Source organism: Desmodus rotundus, chromosome 1, assembly GCF_022682495.2.
Source record: "Desmodus rotundus isolate HL8 chromosome 1, HLdesRot8A.1, whole genome shotgun sequence".
Taxonomy (NCBI): Eukaryota; Metazoa; Chordata; class Mammalia; order Chiroptera; family Phyllostomidae; genus Desmodus; species Desmodus rotundus.
The window spans coordinates 33,579,286-33,606,587 of NC_071387.1; the positions used below are offsets into that span (position 1 = coordinate 33,579,286).

At 38.6% G+C, this 27,302-nt stretch overlaps 3 protein-coding genes across 4 annotated transcripts; 2 read left to right on the top strand and 1 right to left on the bottom strand.

The window, feature by feature from the left end:
- Positions 1-1,605: 1,605 nt before the first annotated feature.
- NDUFB6 (NADH:ubiquinone oxidoreductase subunit B6) lies at positions 1,606-14,457 on the top strand. Of its 2 annotated transcripts, XM_024560243.3 has the most exons (4): positions 1,619-1,896; positions 4,239-4,331; positions 10,926-10,970; positions 14,277-14,457. In XM_024560243.3, exons 1-4 carry the CDS (start codon positions 1,717-1,719, stop codon positions 14,343-14,345), a joined length of 387 nt encoding a protein of 128 aa, XP_024416011.1. In that variant the 5' UTR covers positions 1,619-1,716; the 3' UTR covers positions 14,346-14,457. The 2 variants fall into 2 exon arrangements, with proteins under 2 accessions (XP_045051111.1, XP_024416011.1); XM_045195176.3 differs by lacking the exon at positions 4,239-4,331 and having other exon boundaries at positions 1,606-1,896.
- Positions 14,458-15,086: 629 nt separating this feature from the next.
- On the bottom strand, positions 15,087-15,793 carry SMIM27 (small integral membrane protein 27). Its single transcript, XM_024560086.3, has 2 exons — positions 15,637-15,793; positions 15,087-15,311 (listed from the first exon to the last, which is right to left on the bottom strand). Exons 1-2 carry the CDS (start codon positions 15,679-15,681, stop codon positions 15,198-15,200), a joined length of 159 nt encoding a protein of 52 aa, XP_024415854.1. The 5' UTR covers positions 15,682-15,793; the 3' UTR covers positions 15,087-15,197.
- On the top strand, positions 15,333-26,680 carry TOPORS (TOP1 binding arginine/serine rich protein, E3 ubiquitin ligase). Its single transcript, XM_024560083.4, has 5 exons — positions 15,333-15,682; positions 15,967-16,024; positions 16,596-16,672; positions 17,152-17,346; positions 22,919-26,680. Exons 3-5 carry the CDS (start codon positions 16,661-16,663, stop codon positions 25,772-25,774), a joined length of 3,063 nt encoding a protein of 1,020 aa, XP_024415851.2. The 5' UTR covers positions 15,333-15,682; positions 15,967-16,024; positions 16,596-16,660; the 3' UTR covers positions 25,775-26,680.
- Positions 26,681-27,302: the final 622 nt, after the last annotated feature.

Below are 27,302 nucleotides of genomic sequence, written 5' to 3' on the forward strand. Positions count from 1 at the left end.
TAATGGATGTCTTGTCATTTTCAAATCTGTTTTAATTTCTAATGCAATTCTAATTCAGTAGCTATAACCACGTGAACAAAAGCTCTTTGGAGTCCTCAACAATTTTTAAGAGTTTAAAGAAGTTTGGGGAGCAAAATGTTTGAGAACTGCTGCTCCAAGTAGTCTTAGTTCCTTTAATGGAAAGATTTTTAGAGATCACAATCTAGGAGCTAGAGATGTTCGTGGTTACTAGATTGGCCATTGTTTTAAGGCCATTCAGTGAGATAAAATGATATATACATACATATTCAAATTAAAGACTATAGAGTTTTTACTCAAACTTACACTTGTATCTCCTTTCTCCCATTACAAAACCCCAGCATAACCATTTATCGTCAGTGTCAGATTAGCAATACCTCCATCACCACCACTACCAACAATATGATTACTTAAAATAATGAGATTTCTTTGTTGCAGTTCTTTTTGTCTTTGAGGTACATCTCTGTATAGATTTGTAATTTGTAATTAGTAAGTAATTTGATGGTTTAAAGTTATTTGAAATGATGTGTTTTCAAGATTATGCCACCATGTACACAATTAGATCCATGTGTTTTTACTTTTCATTTTCACAGGATGCTTTTGGTAAATTTAATTTTATTTTATGATAATATGAAACGCTTACATGGTTCTAGAGTTAATTCTATTAAATAAGATACATTCAGAGAAGTTTAGTTTCTATCCCTGTCTCCTATCCTAATCCCTTCTTCCCCCATAAGTAACATTTTTAAAAAGCCGAGTTCCCTTTCCATTATTTTAAAAATTTAATCGAACGTGTGTCTGTGTGTATATATATACACACGATACATACAGTTTTATTTAGTATTCAGTATTATTACTACCACCCTTCCTTTTTTGGGTAAAAGGTAACATACTACGCGCACTTTGCTACCCATAGCTTTTTTCCACTTATCAAAATATTCTGGAGAGCAATCCACAGTTGTATATAGAGTACTTCATTATGTTGTCGTACTATAATTATTCAACTAGTTCTCTAATGAGGAATTTGGGGCAACTTCCATTATTTTATTATAAATAGTGCTGCAATTAATAGTCGTGAACATTCCTTTCATATTTTTACCGCCATATCTTTGGGACAGAGTCCTAGAAGTGGGACTGCTGAGTCGAAGTGTGAATGCGTCCAAATCTCCTAGATATTAAACTACTTTTCACTTCTGCAGTACAGATGAAGAAACAGACTGAGATAGCTGCTCAAGGCCACTTTACCAGTCACGGACACGGACGGGATTTAAACTCGGCTGTCGTGGACTCAACAAACTCCAGAGAAGAGGAATTCCAAGGTGGGAAAGGCAAGTAAAGAATTTTGCATGTGGATAATTCAATGAATCACATACTCCCATCCTTCCCAGCACACCAATTCTTCCTTATCAGAACCGCAAGTCCCCTGACTTCTTAAACTTGATTCTTAACATCTCCTCCGCCTTATAGCACACTCGCTGGTAATCACTGCACGCGAATGGCGGGTGCAGAGCTTTGCGCATGCTCAGCTACTGCGCGGCGATTGGAGCCGCGGTCGAGGCAGGGCCGGAGTGGCGTCATAGCGGCGCGCCGCTCCCAGACGTCCTCGCAAGGTCGCTTTGCCCGGCGGGAGCGCGCCCGAGTGACTAGACGCTGGTCCGGGCACGCGCCGTCTCCTTCTGCCTGGGTACCAGCGGCGACATGACAGGGTACACGCCAGACGAGAAACTGCGGCTGCAGCAGCTGCGAGAACTGAGAAGGCGATGGCTGAAGGACCAGGAGCTGAGCCCTCGGGAGCCGGTGCTGCCCCCTCGGAGGATGTGGCCTATGGAGAGATTCTGGAATAAATTTCTTCAGGACCAGGCCCCTTGGAAGAACCTGGTGAGTAACGGGCCTCCCTCCCTCCCCCACCCCCTGTACACACAATCCTTCCCGACCCCCAGCCAGTCTGCTGGGATGCCTGCTCCTTGCAGCCATACCAAGGACTGACATCGCTCTGCACCTGCAAGTCCCGATAGTTCCCCGAGGGACAATCAGGTTCAACCAAGACAGGTTTAGTGGGGACGCTGCCTTGTCTCAAGAGTGGGTGGAGTCAGGAGTCCAGGAGCGCGTCTGGCTTTGGGAGAGTCTTGTCTCTGCTTTCTAGTGTGATCCGAAGGAGACGATTGTTTGCTTGGATTTGGCAGGACACTGCACGTTTCATTCTCTTTTGACTGTACAAATCTTCCCCCAGACTGATAGCCAAGGATTTAGTAGTTAAAATTCTGTGATTTTAATATTTGAGGACACTTGGCTGATTTTTAAGGTTGAAGTTGTAGAGACCAACAAACACTACAGCCTACTACCGGAAGGCTCAATGAGCCTCTGATAGTGCAGCCTCCCGTGTGATTACCGTAATAGACAGGGTCCTGTCGGTGTGCGTTGTGAATCATGTTCAAGAGCCACCTTTCTAAACTACCACTATGTACTTTTAACAAACTTTTTCTCATCTAAGAGAAATGCCATTCCTGGACTTTACTGTGCAGACAGTCACTCATTCAAGAGTTGTCTTTAGCTCTGGCTCGTGTGGCTTAGTGGGTTGAGCCCCGGCCTCCGATCCAAAGGTTGCTAGTTTGTTTCCCGGTCAGGGCACGTGCCTGGGTTGCAGGCCAGGTCCCTGGTTAGGGGCAACCGATGGATGGATCTCTCACATGTCAATATTTCTGTCACTCTCTTTCTATCTCCCTTCCCCTCTCTCTAAAAATGAAGATAACTCTTTTTTAAAAAAAGATTTTAATTATTTTTATGGTCTCTGGACATACTTTTGAGGTCATAAATTAAATCACATCAGTTATGCCGGATGAACACTGTCTCAGAATCGCTCTCACTTAACTACGACATCGGCTGATGATAATGGGAATAATACTGAGTAACACTTGGGTGCTTACCCTGTGTGGGTCAGTTTGCTGAGGGTTTTATATGTGTTATTTCACTTATGCTTTATTCCTATAAAGAAGAAAAGTATTCCTAATTCTCATTTTAAATGAGTGGAAACTGAGGCCTACGAAAATTCAGCGATCTACTCATGGTCATAGAGCTAGAAATTGAAATTCATATTGAAATGTGTATATCTACTTTCTTACAGTCTACAAAGTTTGGTGCAAATTTTTCTGAGAAAGTGGTATTAGATACTTATTTATGGTGGTAAAATTACACTCTAATTCAACCCTTCTCTCCCCTTTGTATCCTTCACATTACTTGTTCATTTTGGCAGCCATTGGTTGAAAGTAGACATCCCTCCCATCAGCTAGTGATGTGAAGAAGTAAATAATCAGCCCTGGCTGGTGTGGCTGAGTGGATTGAGCGTCAGCCTTCAAACCAAAGGGTCGCTTGTTCGATTCCCAGTCAGGGCACATGCCTGGGTTGCAGGCCAGGTCCCTAGTAAGGAGTGCACGAGAGGTGACCACGCATTGATGTTTCTCTCCTCTCGTTCTCCCTCCCTTTCCCTCTGTCTAAAATAAATAAATAAAATCTTTGTAATTAATCCTTTGTTGAAATCCATCTTAACTTACTTTGAGTTTATTTTTTCTTCCACAATCATATCTATTACAACACTTAGAATCCTTTTCCTGAAAGGATAAGTGTGCTTCAAATTGGCTGCCATGGAAAAGTTCTCTTTTTTTAGTTCTCTTTTGCCTTTCTCTTAAAATAGTATAAAGGCATCTCAAAGTGAGCTTGAAACACTCCTGTTAGTATGTAAAACACTCTTCCAGCATCAGTGTGCTCAGGTTGTCTGCCTCACACCTAGAATGATGCAAGTGGAGTTGATTGTGGGAAATTGATAAATTAGGGAAATGAATTGATCTGCAAAATTCTGTAGGTTTGATTACTCTGGTTAAATTGATTAACATTTTATGCCATGTTTTATCTTAAACTTACAATAAGGATATTTTAGAAGTTTTTTTTAGGAAAATGTATAAATGCCTTACTATAGTTTTGCAAAATGCTACTTGTCTTAATGCAACTTGCCCCAAACTCTAGGTATCCTATTCCCTAGAAGGCCATATGCTTAGTAAAAATATTTGGGTGGGTGAGGTTAGCTATAGATTATAAGGAAATTTGTAGAATTTAGAAATTTTTAAATGATTATGACATTGTTATATCATTGATGGGTGGGGTTTTTTTCTTTGCCACAAATCTAAGATAGAATACCTGTTTATTTTTTTGTATGTTTCCCCCCCCAGATCTATAAGACATACCGACACAGTGTCCTTGTTTTTACTCATGTACTTATACCTGCCTGGATTATTCATTATTATCTCAAATATCATGTGAATGTAAGTATATTTTAAACATGTATTTTTCAGAATTTATTTTTAATAATGTACAAAATGATTTCCTATGTGGGTATGCCTTAACCTGCTTTACTTAGTGGAAATAAACTGCCACTTGTAACTGATTTTGAACAACTTTGTACCCTTTTAAATAAAAGGTTTAATGAAACTTAAGTAATGTATGGTTTTTCAAAAAGTTAATCTTTTTGTTGCTTACAATTTGAAATGCATTTCCTCGTAGAAACAGTGTGTACACTTGATTAGAATCTAGTGACCTAATAATAGTAGTGTAAATTCAGGATTGTGAGTAGGAGGGAGAAAAAAATTTGTTTCCCTTTTTGAGTGGAGATCTGGTATACGATAACAATTCAAAATAGTCAAAGGTTATCTTTGTCATCATTCCATTTCCCTTTTCTTTATTCTATCTGATATTTACAACTTTTTAAATTTAGAATCCAAGATGTTCAAAAGCTTGAACCTTTTCACTGAAAGATCTTGGATGTTGTGGTTGAACTGAGCCAGTTGCCTTATTGAAAAGGCTAAAAGGATAGCCTGGTGTAGGGTGTTGGAGCCAGGCATGGTAAGGAAAGAGGGCATTTCGGGAGTGGTATGGAAGAGAGCAGTGGTGGTTGCCTAGCATGGAACCCACACAGAGTAGGGGGGCATTCTTGTACCCACCGAGGAGTGTTAGATCCTGAGTGGGTTGCTGCGAGGGGAAGGGGTATTGGTGAGTGCACAAATTGTGCTGTTTGGAGAATAGCAGTGGCAGCAACGTGATGTAGGGTATTGGAAGAAGGGTGATTTGGGGCAATAATGGAGGTGGCAGCACAAAGTAAAATGTCAGAACCTGAACGAGGGGAGGCTATTATTTATATTGGAGTGTGGTGATTGTGACAAGAGACTAGCTATATACAGAACATCGGTCAGATAGGTACATAAGTCTTGTGTATTGATGATAGGGGCACCCAGGTTCCCACTGCTGGAAACTGGAAAGGGAAAAAATTCTGTGCTACTGGAATGGAATTGGAAGCATGGGTGTGAACTTGCTTTTAATATGTATTGACAGATATAGAAGTAAATATAGATGTTATTGTGGGTATTCTCTAGCTCTGACAACTGACAGCTCCTGGTGGCAGAGCTACCCCGAGGAAATTAGTATGTCTAGCAGCCTGGTCTTATTTTCTAAATAAAATTCTTCACTGAAAGAGCCAGAGCTCTTTGGAGAAATGGCCAGTTCCAGGGCTGGGGCAGGAAAAATACAAAATTGGCTTGTCCCACAAAGTAAAGAATTGTTCAAAGAGTGATGGAGATATATCAAAAAGACACAGAGTAAGCTTGAAAGGACTCGCATTGGGATAATTTGAGCATCGAACTATATAATGATAGTAATAGATGATAGATAACCTAATATATAAAATGTAAATCCATGAGTCCATACTCATATAAATAAGTATAAATGGAGAAACGAGAAAGCTTTTTTATTAGATTGCTAAATAATAAACAGGCAAGGAATGATAGAACTAGAAAAATCATAATTTGAGTCATCATAATAATATTTTATTCAGCCAAAGAATATCAAAAGATACTAAGATTAATCTCAAAATACCTCTCTTCAACATACTCATTTGTTATAAAGGGAAAAAAGGTAATTTTGTGTTAGAGAAGCCTGGCACAGAATACCTTAATCAAGAAATCTAAATTAACATTACTAATAATGGGACAAACAAATTGTGTGCTACTTGATAGTGTGAAATAAAAAGAAAACAGCATCAGTTTTGCAATATTCCTGCCAAAAACGCATAACCTGAATCTAATCATGAGGATACTTAAGACAAATCCAAACTGAGGGACTTTTCTGCATAATTGACTTATTGCCTTCAACAGTGTCAGGAAAGTTAAAGATTAACTAAGATTCATTCCAGATTGAAAAAAAACTAAATAGGCATGTCAACTAAATGCATTTCATGATTAATAGGCCATAATCTGCTTAGTCAAAAGATTAAAGATGGTATTAACAGTCAAAATTTTAAATAGCCTAAACAATGGAGAACAAGTCCAGTCAGATAGGATTTTCTGAGAATTTCAAACAATTACGGAAACAATTGGTAAAATCTGAATGGGTTCTTTAGCGTAGGTAGAAGGTAATAATGTATCAATGTTAATTCCCTGATACTGATGTTTTTTGTGATTATTTTAAGAATATTTTCCTTATTTGTAGGAAATATCTTAAAGTAACAAACCAGTCAGCAATTTACTATGAAGTAATTTGGTAAAAAAATTATTTTTATAATTCTTACAACTTTCTGTAAGTTTAAAATTATTTCAAGATAAAAACAAAACAAAAGTTAGGGACTGCCTAACAAGTTGTAGGTAATCCAGCTGAAGTTAGCCTGTTGAAAGGAGAGAAGCAAATAACTGGGGTTCTCAGAAAATTCCCTCTAACGTGACTTGTCCTCTGTTGATTGGGTGGTCTCTTTAAAATTCTGATCACTGACATCTTTTTTCTTTTCACTAAGCAGATATATCCATTGATCAATAACTATGGAGTGCCTACTATGTTCTCTTCCTTTACTGCTATCAAAAATACATAAGACAAAATTCCTGTCCTAAACTCCTTAAGGAGTTTATAGTACAGTTGGAAGATAGGTATGATTTGGGTAAGCGTGTGTTGGAGAAAAGTTATTCCAGTTAAAAAGAAAGATAAGGAATCAGTAATGGGCATGACCATATCTAACCCAAGACTGAGAAGATAACTAGAATAGCAAGTCTCTTGGCTCAGTAGGCTGGGGCCAGTTAATGGAAACTCTTGAAAACTAGGCACAGGCAGTTGAACTTTATGTGGTAGGCAGTGGGAAGCTTTTTGTTTTAAACAGGAAAGTGACAATAAAATGATATATTTAGGAAAACATAAAAAACATTGATATGTGGAGTGAATTGGAGGGAGGAAAGTACGTACTGACATCAGGTAAACCAGTTGGAAGCTGTCACCATTTGGTAGGTATTAGTTGATGAGAATCTGGTTAGCAGGAATGGAAAAGTGAAGGCAGGAGATACCTTTTAAGGAAGAAATAGCTCAAGTTAAGTTGGGAATGAAACCAAAGTTCAGAGTCATTTATGACTAAAATCCCTCGCCTTGGAAGTTATAAGTAGGGTGTTGAAAAGGAGGGCTTTCTGGCCATGGGGAGGAAGGAAAGTTGTTTAGGAACATGTGTTTCCACATTAGTTTCTGGGGATGTCCCAGTGGATATGGCCTGTCTTATGTTTAAAAATATGAGATTAATGTAGGAATTAGAGTTGGGGTTTAGTGTTTTCATTATATACCCATACACCAACAGAAAATCTTAATGCAACCATTAAAGGGGGTTAACAATTTATATGTCTAAAGGTGAGAGTATAGTTTATATTTCCATTGTTGATGGGCTTAAACAAAGTTTTATATTTATATTCACCTGCAAGTGTACAGGCCACTTCTTACTTATCATTCTAGGTCAGTGTTTTTTACACTGTCTTAACATGCAGGACCCTAGAAAAGACAAAATATTACCATATTTTACCACATGTAATGCACTCCTGTGTATAGTGTACATCCATGTTTTTGGCTGAAAGTTTCAGGAAAAAAATCTTTTAACCTTTTAATTCAGTTTTTTATTTATATTTACAAACAAAACCGATTACTGTATTCCAGGGTATTATTTTGCATACAGGTATCTTTATTGCTTTCTAGAGTTATACTTTTAATACAAAAGCATAAGTAAAATAATTAAAAATATTTATGTATATACGGAATTAGTACTACCCATGTATAATGCACACCCTTATTTTCCCCTCAAATATTTGGGCAAAAAAGTGTGCGTTATACATTGCAAAGGACAGTACTTTCTGTCAGTTTTTTTAACATCTGTGAATAGTTTTTATGTGCAAAAACTATTTACAGTTATCTGGAATATAAATTAATATTCAATTTCTTAGTTTCAAATTTAAAAACTTTTTTCTAATTCTTTAAACTTATTTGTAAAATTCTTTTAAACTGCTTATAAAGCTGGTAAAATACAGTCTCCTTTCTTTGTTCTTACTATTTTTGGATTAATCCCAGTTGAACACTGAAAATAATTCTACTTACAAACATAATCAAATTCTCTTAAATGTTTTAGATTACATTTATAAATTTTACATATTTTATTTTTAAGTATTTATAGGGCAGCATTGGCTGGTGTAGCTCAGTGGATTGAGTGTGAGCTGTAAACCAAAGGGTTGCCAGTTTGATTCCTAGTCAGGGCACATGCCTAGGTTTTGGGCCAGGTCCCCAGTGGGGGCCACCTGAGAGGCAACCACACGTTGATGTTTTGTTCCCTCTCTTTCTCCCTCCCTTCCCCTCTCCTAAAAATAAATAAATACAACCTTTAAAAAAAAGTATTTATAGGGCAAATTAATGACCCTAAGAAGCAAAATCTTTTTAAACTTAAAATCACAAGCTAAATTAATTATGTACTTTAACCAGAATCTTAAAACTAGTATTTTAAAACCAGATTACCTTACACATTACACATGCTCTAAATAACAGAATATATGGATTATCCCATTATTTTTGGAACTGATTATATTTGACATTCACCTGTTTACTCTGGATTTGATTTACTTTGTCATATATATTTAACTAAATTTTTCTAGAAGCAAATTTAACAAGCTGCAGTTACTGGGTCAACAATTCAAAACAATATAGTTGCTTTTCTGAGGGAGTCAAACTTCCAGGTGATGTTTCCTGAGTCAAAGATGTTAGTAGGGCCCTGGCTGCTGTGGCTCAGTGGATTGAGTGTTGGCCTGTAAACTGAAGGGTCGTGGGTTTGATTCCCAGTCAGGGCACATGCCTGGGTTGCGGGCCACGTTCCCAGATGGGGGCATGCGAGACGCAACCCTGTCTCTCTCACACATTTCTCCCCCTCTCGTTCTCCCTCCCTTCCCCTCTCTCTAAAAAAATAAGTAAGTAAAGTCTTTTAAAAAAATGTCAGTAGGGCTCTCTTTTGCCTTATACTCTCTTGATTTGGGTAGGACTGCATCCTTAATAACCTTTGCAGCCAGTTTGCTTCATCTAACACCTTTACTGCCTACTTGAATTTTACCTTCTCTGATGACATTTCACTGTCTTATTGCCTCGGGCCTGAGTTCTTAAAGACAGTTTAATGTTTTTACATTGTTTCATGTAGAATGTTTTTATTTATTTTAATCCTCACCCCAAGACATGTTTATTGATTTAGAGAGAGGTGGAGGGGTGGGGAGAGAGAGAGAGAGAGAAAGAAACATAGATCTGTTGCCTCCTATATACACCCCAGGATTGAATCCTGACCTGGAATCAAACCAGCAACTTTTTGCTGTATGGGACGAAGCTCCAATCAATTGTGCCACCTGGCCAGGGCTGTATTATGTAAAATGTTTTCAAAAAACACTTCAGCCCTGACTGGTGTGGCTCAGTGGGTTAAGTGCCCTCCCACAAATCAAAAGGTTCAGTTCCCTGTCAGGGCACATGCCTGGGTTGTGGGCCAGGACCTGGGTTGGGGTCATGTGAGAGGCAACACATCAGTGTTTCTCTTGCACATCAATGTTTTTCTCCCTCCCTTCCCATACCTCTAAAATTAAATAAAATCGTAAAAAAGAAAGATAAAACATTTCTATTTTAAAAGAAAAAGACACTTTAACGTCCTCACATTGTATTCTAAGTTTCTCTCCTGCTTTTGGCTTCAATTTCTCTGAGTTCTACATCATGCAAGTAATTAAATTTTTTTGGTTTGGTATTTCATACAGATGTATATACTTAATAAATAATAAATACATTTATTTTATAAATATTTATTTAGTTCCTCCTGTGTGCAAGGCACTGTTCTAAACATAGGGATTCAGCAGTGAACAAATCATATTGAGTCCCTGCCCTCATGAAATGTTTAGTCTTGGAGACTGGCAATAAATAGGTAAACAAAGAGTTATGTAATGGAGGTGCTAAGTCTGTAGAAGAAAAACTGAGCAGGGTAAAAGATTAGAGAGTGACAGGGTCTGCTACTTTAATTAGGCCTCTCTGAGGAAGTGCTTCTTGAAGAGAAACATAAATAACATGAAGATATGAACCAAGCAGATAACTAGGAGAGCATTTCAGGTAGAGGAGTCCTTAAGTGTAAGGCTCAGGCAGGCCCAGCTGATTGGACTAGTAGCAAAGGAGCACCATGGCTGTACAAGGAGAGCGAGAAAGGTAGGAGCTCAGAGAGGTAGCTGAGAGCCAGATTGTGCAGGGTCTTAGAGAGCACGGACAGAGCTTGGGCTTTTATCTCTAAGAATTAAACTTTGAGCAGAGGAGTAGAACCAACAGGATCTGCTGAGGAGTCAAGTTTTTGGCCTCCTCAATTGGGAGAATTAAAGGGTCATACTGAGATAGGGGCTAGTGGTTAAGTTGGAGATACCTATTTCACAACCAGGTAGAGATCTTGAGTAAATGGTTGTATGAGTCTGGAGTCTGGTGAAAATTTGGGGCTAAGTTAAACATTTGGGATATGATCTATTTTTTTTAGAAGAAACTCTAAAACCATAATTAACAGAGCATTACTTTTATTGCAGACAAAACCATATGCCATTGTTGAAAGCAAGCGCAGAATATTCCCAGTAAGTCTTAAATCATCTCTAATTTTTCTTTTGTTCATAGTTTCCTTTCTCCTTTCCCTCTCCAAGTGATGATGTTAAACTAAAATGTTCCTTTCTTCTCACTGTTTTGTGTGTTCTTGTTAAAAAAAAAAAAAAGGAAATAGTGTGAGGTAGCAGTTACAGTTGAAACAGGAGGTGGACACATTTCTTTCCAGCTTGTCTATAAAACTTGTATGACTTTTGTAGTCCTAGAGTGAACTGAAGGTAGGTATCCTGTGCTTATGTACAGTTAAGGACTTAGCCTGAGCAGACACCTGAGCATGGTAATATAATGAATAGTAACAGCAACTGAATTCCTGTTACTATTTCCAAACTATTATTTCTTATGGCACTTTGACCTTAATGTCTCTATCTGTGAATTTAAAATTTGTTAATGTGTGCTTAAATTTTATAATATGAAAATATAAGCTATTAACCTAATTTAAAATGAGTGTTTTCATCATTAAAAGATTACACAGTAGTCAGTTGGTATTTTTACTGGTTGTTTGTGAATTTATTGTTTAACATAAAAATATGTTGTTTTTTTCCTATGTCTTGTCACAGATAATAAACTACCATCAATCTCTCTAAGTTCTGTAATTTTGAAAAATAAAACTCAGTGTTGATTCTTGCTTCAGTCAAATAACATAGTCACAATAATCCATTATCTACTTCAACAGAAGGGAATTTTAGGGAGAACCACCAAAATTGACTAACCTTCCAGTTGGAACTCTGCTTTAGGAAATAGTAGGGGATTTCTTCTGTATTTCATTGTGTATAATTGATGTGGGTCAGGGCCTAGGTAGTCTCAAAATAGGCAATTATCTTACTGGTTTCACAAGTTCAGGAATTTATTTATTCTTCCATATATATATATATATATATATATATTCATTATTTCTTTCTTTCCATAGCATTTCTCCTACTTCTCTGTTTTTTGCTACTGTGGTTCTCTCCCTTTCTGTGCCATTGACCCCTTTGAAAAGCTTCCTATTTGAGGACCTGAAGAGTGCATTTGTACACAGAATAGAATAAGCAGTAAGAAATACCCCTAAATCTCCATGGCTTAACAAAACAAAGGAAACAATTTCTTATTGATATCACAGACAATGTGAAGCAGGTAATCTTCCTGTCTTATAGTTATGCTATCTAGAATGAGGCCTCCAAAATCATATAAAGGGAAGAGAGGACTGGATGTCTCAAGATGATTTTAAGGCCTAAACTTGTAAGTAGCTTACATCACTTCTCTTAAATCCTGTTGGCCAGAACTCATTCTCATTGTCCCAAATAGCTATGTGCTTTTTTATATTTCTCAGCCTCCCATGACTGGAAGCCTGCCATAGTCAATCCTTCTAGCCAAAATAGCTCTTTGCTTCCTTTTTCCCACACATATACACAGTTCCTTTCCTAAGGAAAATCCCAAAGTCCCATTCCATCACTGCAACCAGCCTCAAATCCAAGATCTCCAGATGATGCATAGTAGTGCCTGTCAGGTTTAGATATGACTTCTCTTGGAGATTTGAGGATCAATGAACTAAGATGGCAAGTAAACTGTGTCCCTTGCCCCCCTACCACCATCACACCCATTGTTCAGTGATGGTGTTTCAGACAGCAGAGCAGTCACTGGTTCTTGGCAATTCTGAAATTGTTGTCAAATATTATAAAGATTCCTAACCCTTGTGTATAGGTAGTTACTTGAATGGAAACTGATTTTGTTTTCTCGAAGTAACACCTTTGTTCATTGTTCTTCCTGGCCCCTGTGTCCAGGGGGTTCTTTCTTTTCCATTTTCAACCTAGGCCACATCTAAAATGGGTACTGCGATGTATGCCCTTGTTAGGGTCCTGCAGTCTTTTTATCTGCCTCCTGCTCACAGGTCGAGTGCCAGAGGTGGTTTTAAGCTCAGACATTCACAGGCTTTTGTTGTCTGCATGATGACCATGTAGTTCCCACATTTGGTAGGCATAGAAAGAAAAATACTTGGTAGGAGTCTATTTACTTCTAGCTAGTCCCACATCCATTTGTACTTTCTATACAGTTACCAAGTTCTCTACTTTGTCCTCCTGCAGCTGCCTGTCTCAAGTCAGTGGCAGCTATGTGGAGACTGCCTGAAACACACTCTGGATCAAAGGCTACCTGCACTTCAGTCTGATCTTTACCATAGGGTTCCTGTGTTTACTAAGCTTCATCAGGCTTCTGTTTCTCAGAATCTTCCGTGTTAACCCTTACTATATAGAGATTCAGAAGCAATATGGTTTTCTAATCCTGAAAGGACTTGAATTTTTTCATTCTCTTCTTTCAAATCAGTCACTTCTTGCCTGAGTTATTTCCTAAAGTACTTTCCCAAGGCAGAGTGTAGTCAAACACATATTACTTTTTTTCCAGCTTCCTCTTCTAGAACCTCAGGTTCATTAGACAGTCTGCTTCCAAGTTATTACCGCCTTTTATTTCCATCTTTTACCTTCCAACGCCAGTGTCCGTGCCATGTGGTTCAATATTTCTTACAGCAGCATTAGTACCACTTCAGAGTACTAATTTCTGTGTTAGGGTAATGTTAGCTGTGGTAACAAATTACCCCAAAAATGTGTAATGGCTTAAACATAAAAAGTTTCTTTATCAGGTAACAGGTCAGGAAATGGCAGGGGTGGGGGATGGAGGATAATTCAACCCTACACAGTCACTCACGAACTGTCATGGTGACCAAATTTAACTTGAACACAAGGCTGAAACTAAAGCTAAGTAAGTAATTGGCCTACAATTACACAGCTTGTCCATGGAGTTTCCAGGATTCTCGCCACTTGGTTCTGGTCTCCGAAGCCCATGCCTTTTCTGTCACACGCTCTATCTAGGTTTGAAATGACACCTGAACCAGCTACCCAGGCAAAGTGTGCGTTCTGTCTCTACTATCTGGGCCAAACAGTAAAGTATCTGGTGATTGCCTATATTTAATTGCTGGGCATACATTACCTCCTTATGCTGAGCTGAAGGTTTCCTTGTTAACTTTTCTAGGGCTTCTCCTGTATCTTGGGGTCATGCAAACAAACATGTCTTCATCATTCTGTAAAGGCCACTTTTCATGCCCTTTCTGTTGAGTGAAACTTCCTCTATTCCTTCACTTAAACCTTAAAATTTGAATACTGGTTTCTTGTCTTCAGACAGCCCTTGATTTGTCTAAGTCTCTTTTACTGTGTGAATGCCAAAGCTGAACTAGAGTTTTGGTGTGAGGTCTGACCAAGTGGATACAGCTCTGCAGACAAGATTTTTCTGCTAATGCATGTTTGTTTTCCTAGGGTGATACAATTCTGGAGACTGGAGAAGTAATTCCACCAATGAAAGAATTTCCTGATCAACATCATTGAAGATTAATTTAAAATTTCAGAGGCATGTGAGCCCAAGTTTTGTTGCTATATTACCATATTTACTGAATATATTTTCTGGAAAAGTAACTTGAATAAAGTGTACTCTCGGGTATGTGCTGCCTGTTTCTTCCCAAACACTGTACAATTTAAGACTGTGATTTATTTAAGGATGAGTAAAAACTGGACATGCTAAAAAAATGATACGAGCAATCACCCTTTTCTAACCATTCTTGACTTGGAAAACAGGATGTTGAAAAATAGTCACAATAGTTTTTTTTCTTACATAGTACTTAATCTAGCTGATGTGTAGGTATGCAACAATAAAATGTCTCTATAAACAAATATAAGAATAGAAATTCCACACACTTTTGTTTTAAAGGTGGCTTTCTGAGACATTTTAAAAGAAGTATTTTAGAAACTCTAAATTGAAGAGCATGTCATTCCATCTATGATACTTAAAGGCTGTCAGATCTAGGTTGCTTTGCTATATAAGAGTTTAAAAGTATGTGAAAAGTTAGCACATTATTGGTGTATTATAAAGGACTGTATGCAGGCCCTGGGCTGGTAGTTCAGTTGGTTATAGTGTCCTCCCAATACGCCAAGGTTGCGGGTTTTGATCTCCAGTCAGGGCACATAAATCAGTCAATGGATGCATAAATAAGTGGAACAAAAAACCGATGTTTCTGTCTCTCCCCCTCTCTCTCTAAAAAATCAATTAAAAAATAAAGGACTATGCAAAAATAAATTTGGAACCTTTGTATTATGTATCTTACTTTAAATTTAGACATGTGTCAGGTAAGCATGAGGTAAAGAAGTATTCGCATAGAATAAAGTCTGAGGAATTACAAATTTTCATTCATCCCTGAAGATTTTGTCTGGGTATTTCTTCCTTAGCTGTCGTCCAGCCGCTACTGTTGATGCATAGATGACAAACCCCCAGGAGAGTAATACGATCGCCAGGAGCAACTAAAAAAAAAGGAAAGGGGGAATAAAAACGAAAAAAATTCACTGGTAAGGGTAGTGCTTCCTCCCTGCTCCCCACTCCCATTGGTTGCCATGTACGTTGCTAAGGTGACATGAATAAATAGAATTCCGGAGGCGTACCCACTTAGCTTTTCTTACGTAAGAAACGGAAGAGAGTGTCCTCCCGGAAGAGGCGGAGTTGAGGTGAGGGAGTGAAATAAATTCAGGAATGGGTTTGAGAGTTTCTGGACGCTGAAGGAACACAGGGGCTTTAGCTCGTGGGCCTGGGGAGTTGACAGCGTGGAGCCTCGCCTGACCCGGGACCTACCACTGAGTAAATCCAATCCAGGGTGCTGCGACTCACTGGCTTCATGGTAAGGTGGCGACGGCGGTCTGCGGGAACCGGGAACGGGCAGGACCTGGAGACCCTAGAGTAACCTCCGGGGCTGCGGCTGCTGGGTGGCGGCGGCCATCTTACAGCTGGGCACGAGCGCCCGCCCACTTGGCGCCAGGAGCGGTTCCCGTCGGGCGGCCGGTCTCTTCCGCCCGCAGCTGGGGGCGGGCTTGCGAGATCGCGGGCCTAGCCCGCCTTTCAGGGAGGGTATTAGACCAACGGGAAAAGGTTTAAAAATGGCTTTTCTCCCCCCTTCACGCTTAGAGAGATAGGCGTACCTCGTCAACCGGTTCATTCAGTTGCAGTGAAGTGTTGATACAAGGTAATGTACCGTCATTGGCATTTAAAAGTTTATTTGAAAAACTAATGTGTTTTATATGTTATATTGGTCTAACGCCGGAAGAATTAACGTTTCTTCTCGCATGTTCCCCTATCATATTGATAGTCTTTCCTATATTCATTCTTGACGTACACAAAAATACTACCCACATTTTTATAACGGTGACGACTCGTTGTGGGAAATCATGTTAATTCAGCCCTTTTTCAAGAAGCAAGTCTTTTATAACAAACACAAAGGCTTGTTGATGTGAATGATAATTTATGAGAAGAAATAACGAGGCACCAATTCCTTGGCTTAATAATGTCTGCCAATCAACAAGCGTTCGTTGAGCGTTTATTACGTACTTAGAACGTTAGCCCGTATCAAATACTAACCTAAAGGACCGGCGGTTTGGCACGCGGGCAGGTCTATCGGGTTCAGCTCTGGATTGTTTGGGACACTCACGTCTGAGGCCAGAGGGCAGAATGGGGCAGTGGGCCGCTTTAGGCTCAGGCGCTCTTTCTTTGTACAGCTCAGATACCATCTAAAAGTAGGATTTTAATCCTAATTTCAGGGAGTGGAGAAGGGAGAGAGCAGTCTTGAGAGGAACACGTTCTGTTTTGCGAAGATTCCAAGGCTATGTCCTTTAAGGTAATCTTTTTACTGGTTGGGCTCTGGTTTTGGATTCTATTCGAATTTCGGTGTTTTTTCCTAAGAGGTAGCTCAGTTCCTTTATACACTAGAAATAATTTTAGTAACTTCTCAGACTTTGGTGAGGTTTGAATAAGATAAAGCTGTTTATCGTGTTTTTCGGGTAAGTTAGGAGTGAACATTAAGTTTCTGCCTTTGTAACGACCAGAGATTAGTAGTAGTAACAAGAATAAAGACGGTGATAATAGCGAGTTTTGCCTGGGAGGGTCACGTCGCTCTCCTTCCAGGAACTGGAGGGGCGGTGGGGGAAGGGCGGGGAAAGGCCCGGCGCTCTAAGCCCCGCCCTCAGGGCCAGTGTCCTTCTAACGCGCAGGCGTTACGCCGGCGGGTGTTTTGTTTTGACGCGCCGGCCCGCGGGGTCGGTTTTGTTCCGACCGCCGTCTCCAAGCTACCATGGTGATGAACGCTTTACGTCTCAGGGGTCGCAACAGCCGCTGGGGTCTCCGCTGTCTCGCGAGGAGGGTGAAGCCACCCCGCGTGCTCCAGCTCCTGAGGGCCCGCGGAGAAGTCGCCGGGTACGCCTTCGCGGATCCTGCCGCCACCGTCCTAGCTTCCTAAACCGCCGGGAGCTTGCCGCGAGCTCACCAGCCAGGCATGCGCCAACCTTCTCCGAGGTGAGTGAGAGCGGAAACAATGGGCGCGGGGGTCGAGAGGGCTGGGTGAGATGGAGCTGCCTTCGGAAGCGAGGTCCAGAGGTGAAGGAGCAGGTCGTTTGGGTCTGGGCAGGGCTGGCAGACGGAATCTGCGGCGCACCTGTGGGCTGGAGAGGGCTGCGTTTCCAAGAAGCGCTGCCGGGGGAGAGGGGGGGCGCGTACTGGAAAGATCTTGGCCTGGGTGGGGGGTTTGGGGGGAACCCAACACAGAACGTTCCACTTTGAATCGTGGCATGTCCATTGTCAGAATTGTGACCTTGGATGGGTTCTCCAACCTCTCTGAGACTGTAGAATGAGAATAACGATATTTTAGTTCATTGTGGTCGTATAATGCACGTGGTGTTTGTCCTAAATCCTGGCCGGGAGCAGTTCTCTACCAAAGGAAGCTACTATCACCATGATTGTTTGAGTTATCTGTGGAATGTTATATACTGTGGGCTAGGGGTGAATTCTTCATCCAGGAGGTGTAGCTTCCCTCATGGGCTGCAGATTCCTACACTGGGAGGGGCAGTACTGAGATGAGGCAAATGGTGGCTTAAGGGGAAAAGTGAAAAGAATTCTTGGTAGGTAATTTTAAGATTAAGATAAATTAAGAAAGAGCTACCCAAGGTTTTAGTTAATAGTGGTGAGGGTTGGGGGGTTTTGTTTGTTTTTAGTCAAAGCTATACAGTCAGCGGAAACAAACATGCTTGTCTGGAATGCGTGGCTCTAGAGGGGAGTAGTTCCCAAGCAACTTTTTAAAGATTTTATTTGTTTATTTTTAGAGAGAGGGAAAGGAAGGAAGAAGGAGAGGGAGAGAAACATCAATGTGTGGTTGCCTCTCGAAGGCCCTCTCTTCGGGACCTGACCTGCAACCCAGGCATGTGCCCTGACAGGGAATCGAACCAGTGACTCTTCGGCTCACAAACTGGTACTCAATCCACTGAGCCACAGCAGCCAGGGCTCAAGCAATTCTTTTTATTGCTGGAATTGGGATTAAATTGTATAGGATCTAATCAAGAGATCCTATCTCTCTCACATTATCTTTGGGAACTGATTAAATTGCAGTTCAGAGGTACAGTGATTTCTTTTAAGGTCATAAGAGGTAGAACCCAACTTATTTTAAAATTTAAATACTTGGGATGTATTTCCAGTTTATCCACTTGCAAATCCTTTTTAGCTACTTTGTATAGGTATATTAAGCACAATAATTACGATAGGTAGGAAGATAAGTTGTTACAGACTATCTGGGCTTTTATTATAAGTTATGGGTGATAAAAATTACCAGAAGTAACTTTATTTTCACATAACATAGGGAAATGGTATTCGGTTCTTAATGCTCACCAACCACTATTCTAAGTGTTTTCGTGGAATATATCCCTTTTTAGGTGGGTACTGTTACTTAAGGTTTTAAGAAATTAAATAATCCTTTAGATCACACAGCTATTAAGTGGTTTTGATTCTCATCCCTGGCTGTGCTTTAAAATTAACATCACTCCTACCAGTGTAATCAGCTGGTGACTTGATTTTATATTCTGTGGTAACTTAAGAAATGCCACAGACGATGACTTTTATAGGAAATCTGGTTTATAAAACTCTTAATTCTTCACAGCATTGCAACTTTGTTTATATCACCGTGCAGTTTTTTAAATGTCCAATCTTTGGTCTAATTTAGATTCCAGCCTCCTGCCCTGGCTGGTGTAGCTCAGTGAATTGAGTGCAGGCCTGCAAACCTAAAGGTCACCGGTTTAATTCCCAGTCAGGGCACAATCAGGCCAGCTCCCCAGTAGGGGGCCTTGGAGAGGCAGCCACACATTGATGTTTCTCTCCCTCACTTTCTCCCTCCCTTCCCCTCTCTTTGAAAGTAAATAAATAAAATCTTAAAAAAAAAAAAATTCCCGCCTCCTGATTCTTCATTAATGCTGAGTTCATTTTCCCCAGATATTTATGCTTGTTAATTATTTGAGATACCCCCCAATTGTGGATGATGGGTTCTTGTTAAAACCTACAGATTTGAAGGCTTGGCATAATCAGTTTATCCTAAAAGGTAGTAAACTTCATTTAGAATTTTGGAGGCAGTTAAGGAAATGGGATCAGAAGAACTGATTAATTTTCTTCCTGTGGAGAGATGAATTTGAAATCCTGATTCCTAAATGAATTTGAAGTTCTAGAGCCCAAAGCACTAAATTTACCCTTGGCCCACCTTTGCTATCTAAACCAGAACCGCTCACAGGAACTTAAATCAGTCTCTAGCCATCCCTGTTTTGTGCCATAAAGAGCTTTTTGAGATATAACTTACATTTCCTCCGTATAGTTCATCTGTTAAATATATGTAATTCAGCAGTTTTTAGTATACTTAAAGAGTGCAACTATGATTAAATTGAATTTTCATTATCCCAGAAAGAAACTTTATAATCCCTCTCCCAATCCCCAGCAACCACCAATCTCTAGGAGTGGGCGAAAGTAGGTTTACAATTGTAAGTACACAAAACAGTTTATTCTTGAATTATTAATTATTCTATTATTTTCCATGTGAACTACTGTAAACTTTCTTTTGCCCAACCCTGTACTTTTCATCTATAGATTTGCCTATTCTGGATATTTCATGTAAATGGCATCATACAACATGGTGGTCTTCTGTGACTGATTTTTTTTTTTTCCATTTAATGTAATGAAAGGATCGTCCATTTGTAGCATGTATAACTTCATTCCTTTTTATTGCCAGATATTTCATTGTATGGATACACCACATTTTATTTATCCTTCCCAGTTGATGGACATTTGAGTTATTTCTACTTTTGAGCTTTTATGATGAATGCTGCTAGGAATATTCACTTACCAATTTTTGTGTGGACTTATGTTTTTATTTCTATTGAATAGGTAGGTGTGCTATTGCTGGGTCATATGGTAATTCTACTTCATTTGTATCTTAGAAATATTTTAATTTTAATACTGTTGAGTGACGATTTTGAAGAAGTAAATCCCTTACTTGATGATTTACATTCATTGCTCTTGTTTGATGTTTTAGATGAAAGCCATTTTTTGTAGGTAAAAATATTCCTGTGTAGAAATGCAAAACACAACTCTTAATTAATTTGTTCTTTACCTGATATGAATGATATTACTGGACATTCTTTGGACTTGTGCAGTCAAAGTGGTTAATGGGCTTATAAAACTAAGGAAGACTAAGATACCATTTTTTAAAAATTCTACTTAGTAATTGAGCTTTTGTTTTATTTGAACTTCAAATCTACTGCCTAATAATTTTCTTTAGTAAATTCTTTCTGGGTTATAATTTATTTTTCCTTTTTTGTTGTTGTTTAAAAAGATTTATTTATTTTTAGAGAGCAGGGAAGGGAGGGAGAAAGAGAGAGAGAAACATCAGTGTGTGGTTGCCTCTCACGTGCTTCTTGTTGGGGACTTGGCCAGTGACCCAGGCACGTGCCCAGAGTGGGAATCAAACCAGAGATCCTTTGCTTTGCAGGCTGATGTGAACTGGAAATGGTTTAGTAAACACTAAAATTCTGTATTCCAAAGAAATAAAGTACAAGAAAATCTATTAACTTGATATTCACTGGTTTAAAAGTCTTACAATCCCTTTACTATATCGAGGGGCAAACTTAAGTCAATAGTTAACGTGGGTTTTTCTGTTTTACAGAGTTAGCTTTATAGAGTTCCGATAACCTCTCCAGGTCCGTCACCATACTTCACTCCTACCCTAAACACATTCTTATCCTAAAGGGTCCCCCCCCCCCGCCCAAGTATGAGAGTAGAAAATGTTAGAAGTAGGAGGAAATGCTGAGAAATTTAATGTAATGTCAAGGTTTCAGAGTTTAAACATATTAACAGAAAAGCAGTTGGTGTCCTGTACTTATAATTCGGTTCTCTTTAAAGACTGGTGTTTTTTGCATTTCCTCTGTAAAAATATAAGGCTAGAAATATTTGGACCCCTTGAAAAAACTTGTGCAGCATTGAGTCTGTATTAAGTTAAGGTGCCCTAATGAGCAAGTTTAATTTGAAATCTATGGTAAAATACTTACTTCATAATCTCAGATTTTTGTTGTGGTTTTTGTTTTTGTTTTTTGTTGTTAGAGCTTGGTATGGCCAATGAGTCTATTGTTTAGAAAACTACAGTTCTATTGTTTGAGTGACTTAACAGCAATTATAAGTGATGGGACTTCCTGTGGTAGAGGATGTAGAGAAAGATGAATAACAGGCCCAGGAAATAATAATTAAATAATAATATTTAATATATACAAAATTATTACTGTAAAATTCAGCTAAAGAGGGATTTTATAAGATAACAAGGCTAAAATGTAAAGCAAACTAGAGTTCAGCTCTGGCAAACTCATTTTGTAAGTTATGATCAATATAAACTGATGAACTTAATAGAAAACAAAACTAACCTTTAGGATTCTAGTTATTCTTGTGGGAAAAGATAATAAGGGAAAGGGACCAAAAGCATAATTCAAGATACTTTATGGCTGACTTTGGATTAAATAAAAAGGCCTTAAGAGGCCAAGAAAGGCTTCTTAAGGGGGAGCGAAAGGAATCTGTGATGAATTGACTATAAAAGTGTATTACTGCACTGTTACCAGCAGTGTAGTAATAATCATAACAGCAACTAACATTTAATGAGCATTTGCTAAGAGCCATGCACTGCCCTTGAGTGCTTTTACATTTAGTATTTTATTTTACTTGTCACTAAAAATCCTTTTGTGTGTGAAAGAATCTTTCACTAAAAACACAGAATTGGTTTAGACGAGTAAAATTTCAGATAAATTATCTTGTGAATGCTTTTTTAATTCAAGATAATTGAAATACAATATTAGTTTCAGGTGTACACTATATATGTCAGGTGATTTGACATTTACATACCTTCTGTGTGATCACCATGGTAAGTCTAGTAACCAACTGTCACCATGCAAAGTTATTACTAAAGTTATTTTAAAGGTGCATATATACTCTTAACCACAAATAAAACAAACCAGTAGTCTATACTGTTTGGGGCACATATATATGGAAGATATAAAACCATACATAGCAATAACACCAACTGAAGACTATGGTGTTTCAGGGTTTTTGTTTTTTGTGGTCTTTTTTTTTTCTTTTTTTCTTTTTTTAATGCTTTTTAAAGACCTGGAATAACCATGAAAATATGTGTTACATCTGAGTATGGAGACTTGGAATATTTTCTTTTGTGCGTTAAAGAATAGAATGTCACATACTTGAGAGTTACTATGTACCAGGCAGCTTTTTAAAGGGATTTTTACATCTTCATAAACCCTATGAAATGGTGACCTACAGATGAAATTAAATCATAGAGATAGTAACTTGTTCACAGTCACATTCCTAATATGGGACTGGGTTCAAACCCAGGAGATTGGTCTTTTGAGCTTGTACTCTTACTAGGTGACACTGCCTCTTTAAATTAACAAAGATAATGAACCACTGAACTGTTTTCACCAAAGTATGTTTCATAGTCATAGATCTGTTTCAAGTTTAGTCATTTCTCTTTTACCAGGTTACTGATGTAAATTTTTCCCTTTTACAGGTAATGGCATCAGCAGCTAAGGAATTTACAATGGACAACTTTTCACCTAAAGCTGGCACTAGCAAATTGCAACAGACAATACCAGCCGATGCATCTCCTGATTCGAAGTGTCCTATTTGCTTGGATAGATTTGATAATGTGTCTTACTTAGATCGCTGTTTACATAAGTTCTGTTTTCGCTGTGTACAGGAGTGGTCTAAAAACAAAGCTGAATGTCCACTATGTAAACAGCCCTTTGATTCTATTTTGCATTCTGTGAGGGCAGAAAATGACTTTGAGGAGTACTTCCTAAGACCTTCATATAATGAAGGGGTCTTCAGGGGTACTTTTGCCACCCCTGATGTTCCACGATTCCGCTATCGTACAACTATGACAAGAGAGCGAAGTGCTTCTTTTTATTCACCCAGTAGTACCATGAATAGAAGAACAACAACTCCACCAGATAGTGGAGTACTATTTGAAGGGTTAAGCATTTCAGCAACACCCAGAGATGGTGAAATTTCTCAATTAATGAGACAGATTCCAAGGAGGCCAACTACTACAGATGAAAGATCTTTGCGGAAAATTCAGGAACAGGATATTATTAATTTTAGGAGAACTCTTTATCGAGCTGGTGCCCGTGTTAGAAATATTGAAGATGGTGGTCGCTACCGAGATATTTCAGCTGAATTCTTCCGTAGAAATCCAGCTTGTCTTCACAGATTAGTCCCCTGGTTAAAACGCGAACTTACAGTTCTTTTTGGAGCTCATGGATCTTTAGTGAATATAGTGCAGCACATTATCATGAGTAATGTTACTCGGTATGACTTGGAGAGTCAGGCCTTTGTGTCTGATTTAAGGCCCTTTTTACTGAATCGGACTGAACATTTTATACATGAATTTATCAGTTTTGCTCGATCTCCTTTTAACATGGCAGCTTTTGATCAACATGCTAATTATGATTGCCCTGCACCTTCCTATGAAGAAGGTAGCCATTCTGATTCTTCAGTCATCACAATATCTCCAGATGAAGCTGAGACCCAAGAGCTGGATATTAATGTAGCCACTGTTAGTCGGGCACCATGGGATGATGAAACTCCAGGGCCATCTTACTCAAGCTCAGAGCAGGTGCATGCTGTCATGTCTTCCCTGTTAAATACTTCCGATAGTTCAGATGAAGACCTTGTAACAGGAAGAGCCATGTCTCAGATACAAGCAGTACAAACCAATGAGGACCTAAATAATGACAGTGATTCTTCTTCAGATAATTGTGTCATTGTTGGGTTTGTTAAGCCATTAGCTGAGAGGACCCCAGAACTTGTTGAACTGTCCTCAGATTCTGAGGAGTTAGGCTCTTATGAGAAAATAGAGACCGTGAAGACACAAGAACAAGAGCAGTCTTACAGTTCTGGTGATAGTGATGGTAGTAGATGTTCATCTCCACACTCTGTCCTTGGAAAGGATGAGCAAATAAATAAAGGTCATTGTGATTCTGGTACAAGAATCAAGTCGAAGAAGGAAGACAAACGATCTACGTTATTGTCCTCTCCCAGAGACCTGAGCTCATCTGTCAGAGGAGACAGAGTATATTCCCCATATAACCATAGACACCGAAGGAGGGGAAGATCAAGAAGTTCGGATTCACGTTCCCAGAGTAGAAGTGGGCATGATCAGAAGAATCGTAGAAAGCATCATGGTAAGAAAAGAATGAAAAGAAAACGATCCAGAAGCAGGGAAAGTAGTAGACTTAGAAGTAGAAGAGACAAAAAAAGATCAAGAGATAGTAGTTGGTCTAGAAGAAGCCAAACTCTGTCTCTAAGTAGTGAAAGCACAAGCAGATCAAGATCTCGTAGCAGTGATCATGGTAAAAGAAGGTCACGGAGCAGAACTAGAGATCATTATTACTTAAAGAACAATTATGGAAGCAGATATAAGTGGGAGTATACTTATTATAGTAGAAACAAGGATAGGGATGGCTATGAATCATCTTACAGGAGAAAGACTCTGTCCAGAGCTCATTATTCCAGACAATCTTCAAGTCCAGAATTTAGAATTCAGTCCTTTTCTGAAAGAACAAATGCTAGGAAAAAAAATAATCACAGTGAAAGGAAATACTACTACTATGAAAGGCACAGATCAAGGAGCCTGTCTAGTAACAGGTCAAAGACTGCATCTACAGGACCTGACCGGGTGAGAAATGAAAAGCCTGGAGGGAAACGAAAATACAAAACTCGACATTTGGAAGGTACTAATGAAGTGGCTCAACCATCTCGTGTATTTACTTCTAAAGTAAAGGAAGGTCATTGCCAAAAATCATCAAAATTGGATGGAAATTACAAAAATGAGAGTGATAGTGTTTCAGATAGCCGATCATCAGACAGAGAGACAAGACACAAGAGAAGAAAAAGAAGGACCCGGAGCCTAAGTGTAGAGATAGTTTATGAAGGGAAAGCTACTGATACAACTAGACATCATAAAAAGAAAAAGAAGAAGCATAAGAAGAAGCATAAGAAACATCATGGAGATAATGCTTCACGTTCCCCAGTTGTAATTACCATTGATAGTGACAGTGATAAGGATTCTGAGGTAAAGGAGACTACCGGATGTGACAATAGTGGTCCTCAAGACCCTCTACAGAGTGAGTTTTTGGCTCCTTTGGAAACATTTGAAAATGAAGATATAGTTACAATAGAAGATGAAGTAGGTGTTCTGGACAAAGAATGTGATATTACTACATTTAACTTAAATAATGCCAATAAAACTGTAGATAATACTCCACTTCAGCCGGCTTCAATTGAACAAACTCTTGATGTAAGAGAAGAAAGCACCTTTGCTGCTGATTTGGAGAACCAGCCCGGTAATGTGTCTTCAAACTGAGCCACCAAGGCAACTGGCACCTCCACGGACATCATTAATGTCAGTGTTTCTTGGTAGAGACCATAATATGTCTAAAACCTGCCAAAGCATCTCACCAAGAATTCTGATGATATGAAATGAAGAAAAATGAACAATGTCATCTACTGCAGTCTGTTCAGATGACTTTTGGTGAAAACTTTCCCCCCTTAAAAATACTTTAAGTGATTTTTTTTGTGTGTGTTAAAAATCTGTAAAAATTATTTGTTCGAAAAGTATGTTGCATTCTCAGAAATACGCACTTTTAAGTGAAGAAAATGTTATTGCTAACAGTTTATTTAAAACTTGGGATCCTTTTTAAATAAAAATATATAATTTTAGAAGTTATTTCATAAAGCCATATGGTATTGACATATTTTTAAAGTAGTTAATGAGTATTTTTGAATTTGTTTTTTTGAGAGTTATTCTGGAAATGTGTTATAATCTAGGAGAATCTGTTTGAATAGTCTTTATTTTTCTTCCTAAAAATTTGTATGACAGAAGCATTACTTCAGGTTAAATTGAGTCATTTTAATCTTTATAGTTTATCTTGACTTCTTCCAAAAGAAAAGTTTTAATATTTTCTTTATATACTTGTTTATCTGATCTATCTGTAAAGAAATGTATATTCAACAAAAGAAAAATAAAACAGTAACACTTTAAGACAAGAATGCAGAAATTTTCCGATGCAGTATTAATATATTTTTAAGTCATTATTTTAGTGAAAATAACGATATACTTGTATCATAATATTGAATTTGAGGTGAGCTGCATTTCAGTTTTAATGACTTAGTTCTTTAATCTGATAGTAAAGAGTACATTATTTGCTTTTTATCTTCAGAAAAATGCAGTTATGTAGCACTTAGCTTACAAATGAAGAAATCTTTGCCAGACATCTACATTGGTAGTTCTTTTATACGTAATGGCTATGTTTATATTTTATCCTGTTTTAGAGATAATAAAAATTGCTCTGTATCTATAGCTGGATATAGACAGCAGGACTTGGATTGAATCTAAATTTAGCCTTCAATTTGCTTTAATATGATACTCATTTATTGTTAACAGAAATGGAAATGCCTGCTGTGTGTTGGGTTTTGTACTCAGGGATTCAGTGATGGGGCAAAACAGGTAATATTCCTTGTTGTCCTGTGGTGGGGGGCTGTATAAAACAGAAGTTCTCTGGAGAGAAAGTATAATTTACTATAAAAGCGTACAATAGGGGTTTAATCTCGGGTGGAAGTGATGGTTGAATTGAAATCCAGAAAACAGGTACAGAGTTGCTTTTAGCAAAGGGAAAGATGTGCAAAGATCCAAAGGCAGAAGGGAAAGCCTAGCTGTAGGGGTGTCCAACCTGCAGCTTGGGTACTGCACGTGGCTCAACACAAAATCATAAATTAAAGCATTTTTTTGCTCATCAGTTTTTGATAGTGTTTGTGTATTTCATGTGTAGCCCAGAGATGCCAAAAGGTGGGGCACCCCTGCATGATTCCAAGAGCTAAAAGAAGGCAGGGTT

What these genes read in the sequence shown, in the direction of transcription:
- NDUFB6 (XM_024560243.3), top strand. Translation starts at nt 1,717, where the DNA reads ATGACAGGGTACACGCCAGACGAGAAACTGCGGCTGCAGCAGCTGCGA. An exon ending in ATCTCAAATATCATGTGAAT is followed by an intron (nt 4,332 to 10,925) that starts GTAAGTATATTT and finishes CTTTTATTGCAG; the next exon opens with ACAAAACCATATGCCATTGT. An exon ending in GCAAGCGCAGAATATTCCCA is followed by an intron (nt 10,971 to 14,276) that starts GTAAGTCTTAAA and finishes TTGTTTTCCTAG; the next exon opens with GGTGATACAATTCTGGAGAC.
- TOPORS (XM_024560083.4), top strand. An exon ending in ATGCGCCAACCTTCTCCGAG is followed by an intron (nt 17,347 to 22,918) that starts GTGAGTGAGAGC and finishes TCCCTTTTACAG; the next exon opens with GTAATGGCATCAGCAGCTAA.
- SMIM27 (XM_024560086.3), bottom strand. Translation starts at nt 15,681, where the DNA reads ATGAAGCCAGTGAGTCGCAGCACCCTGGATTGGATTTACTCAGTG. An exon ending in TGGATTGGATTTACTCAGTG is followed by an intron (nt 15,312 to 15,636) that starts GTAGGTCCCGGG and finishes CTTTTTTTTTAG; the next exon opens with TTGCTCCTGGCGATCGTATT.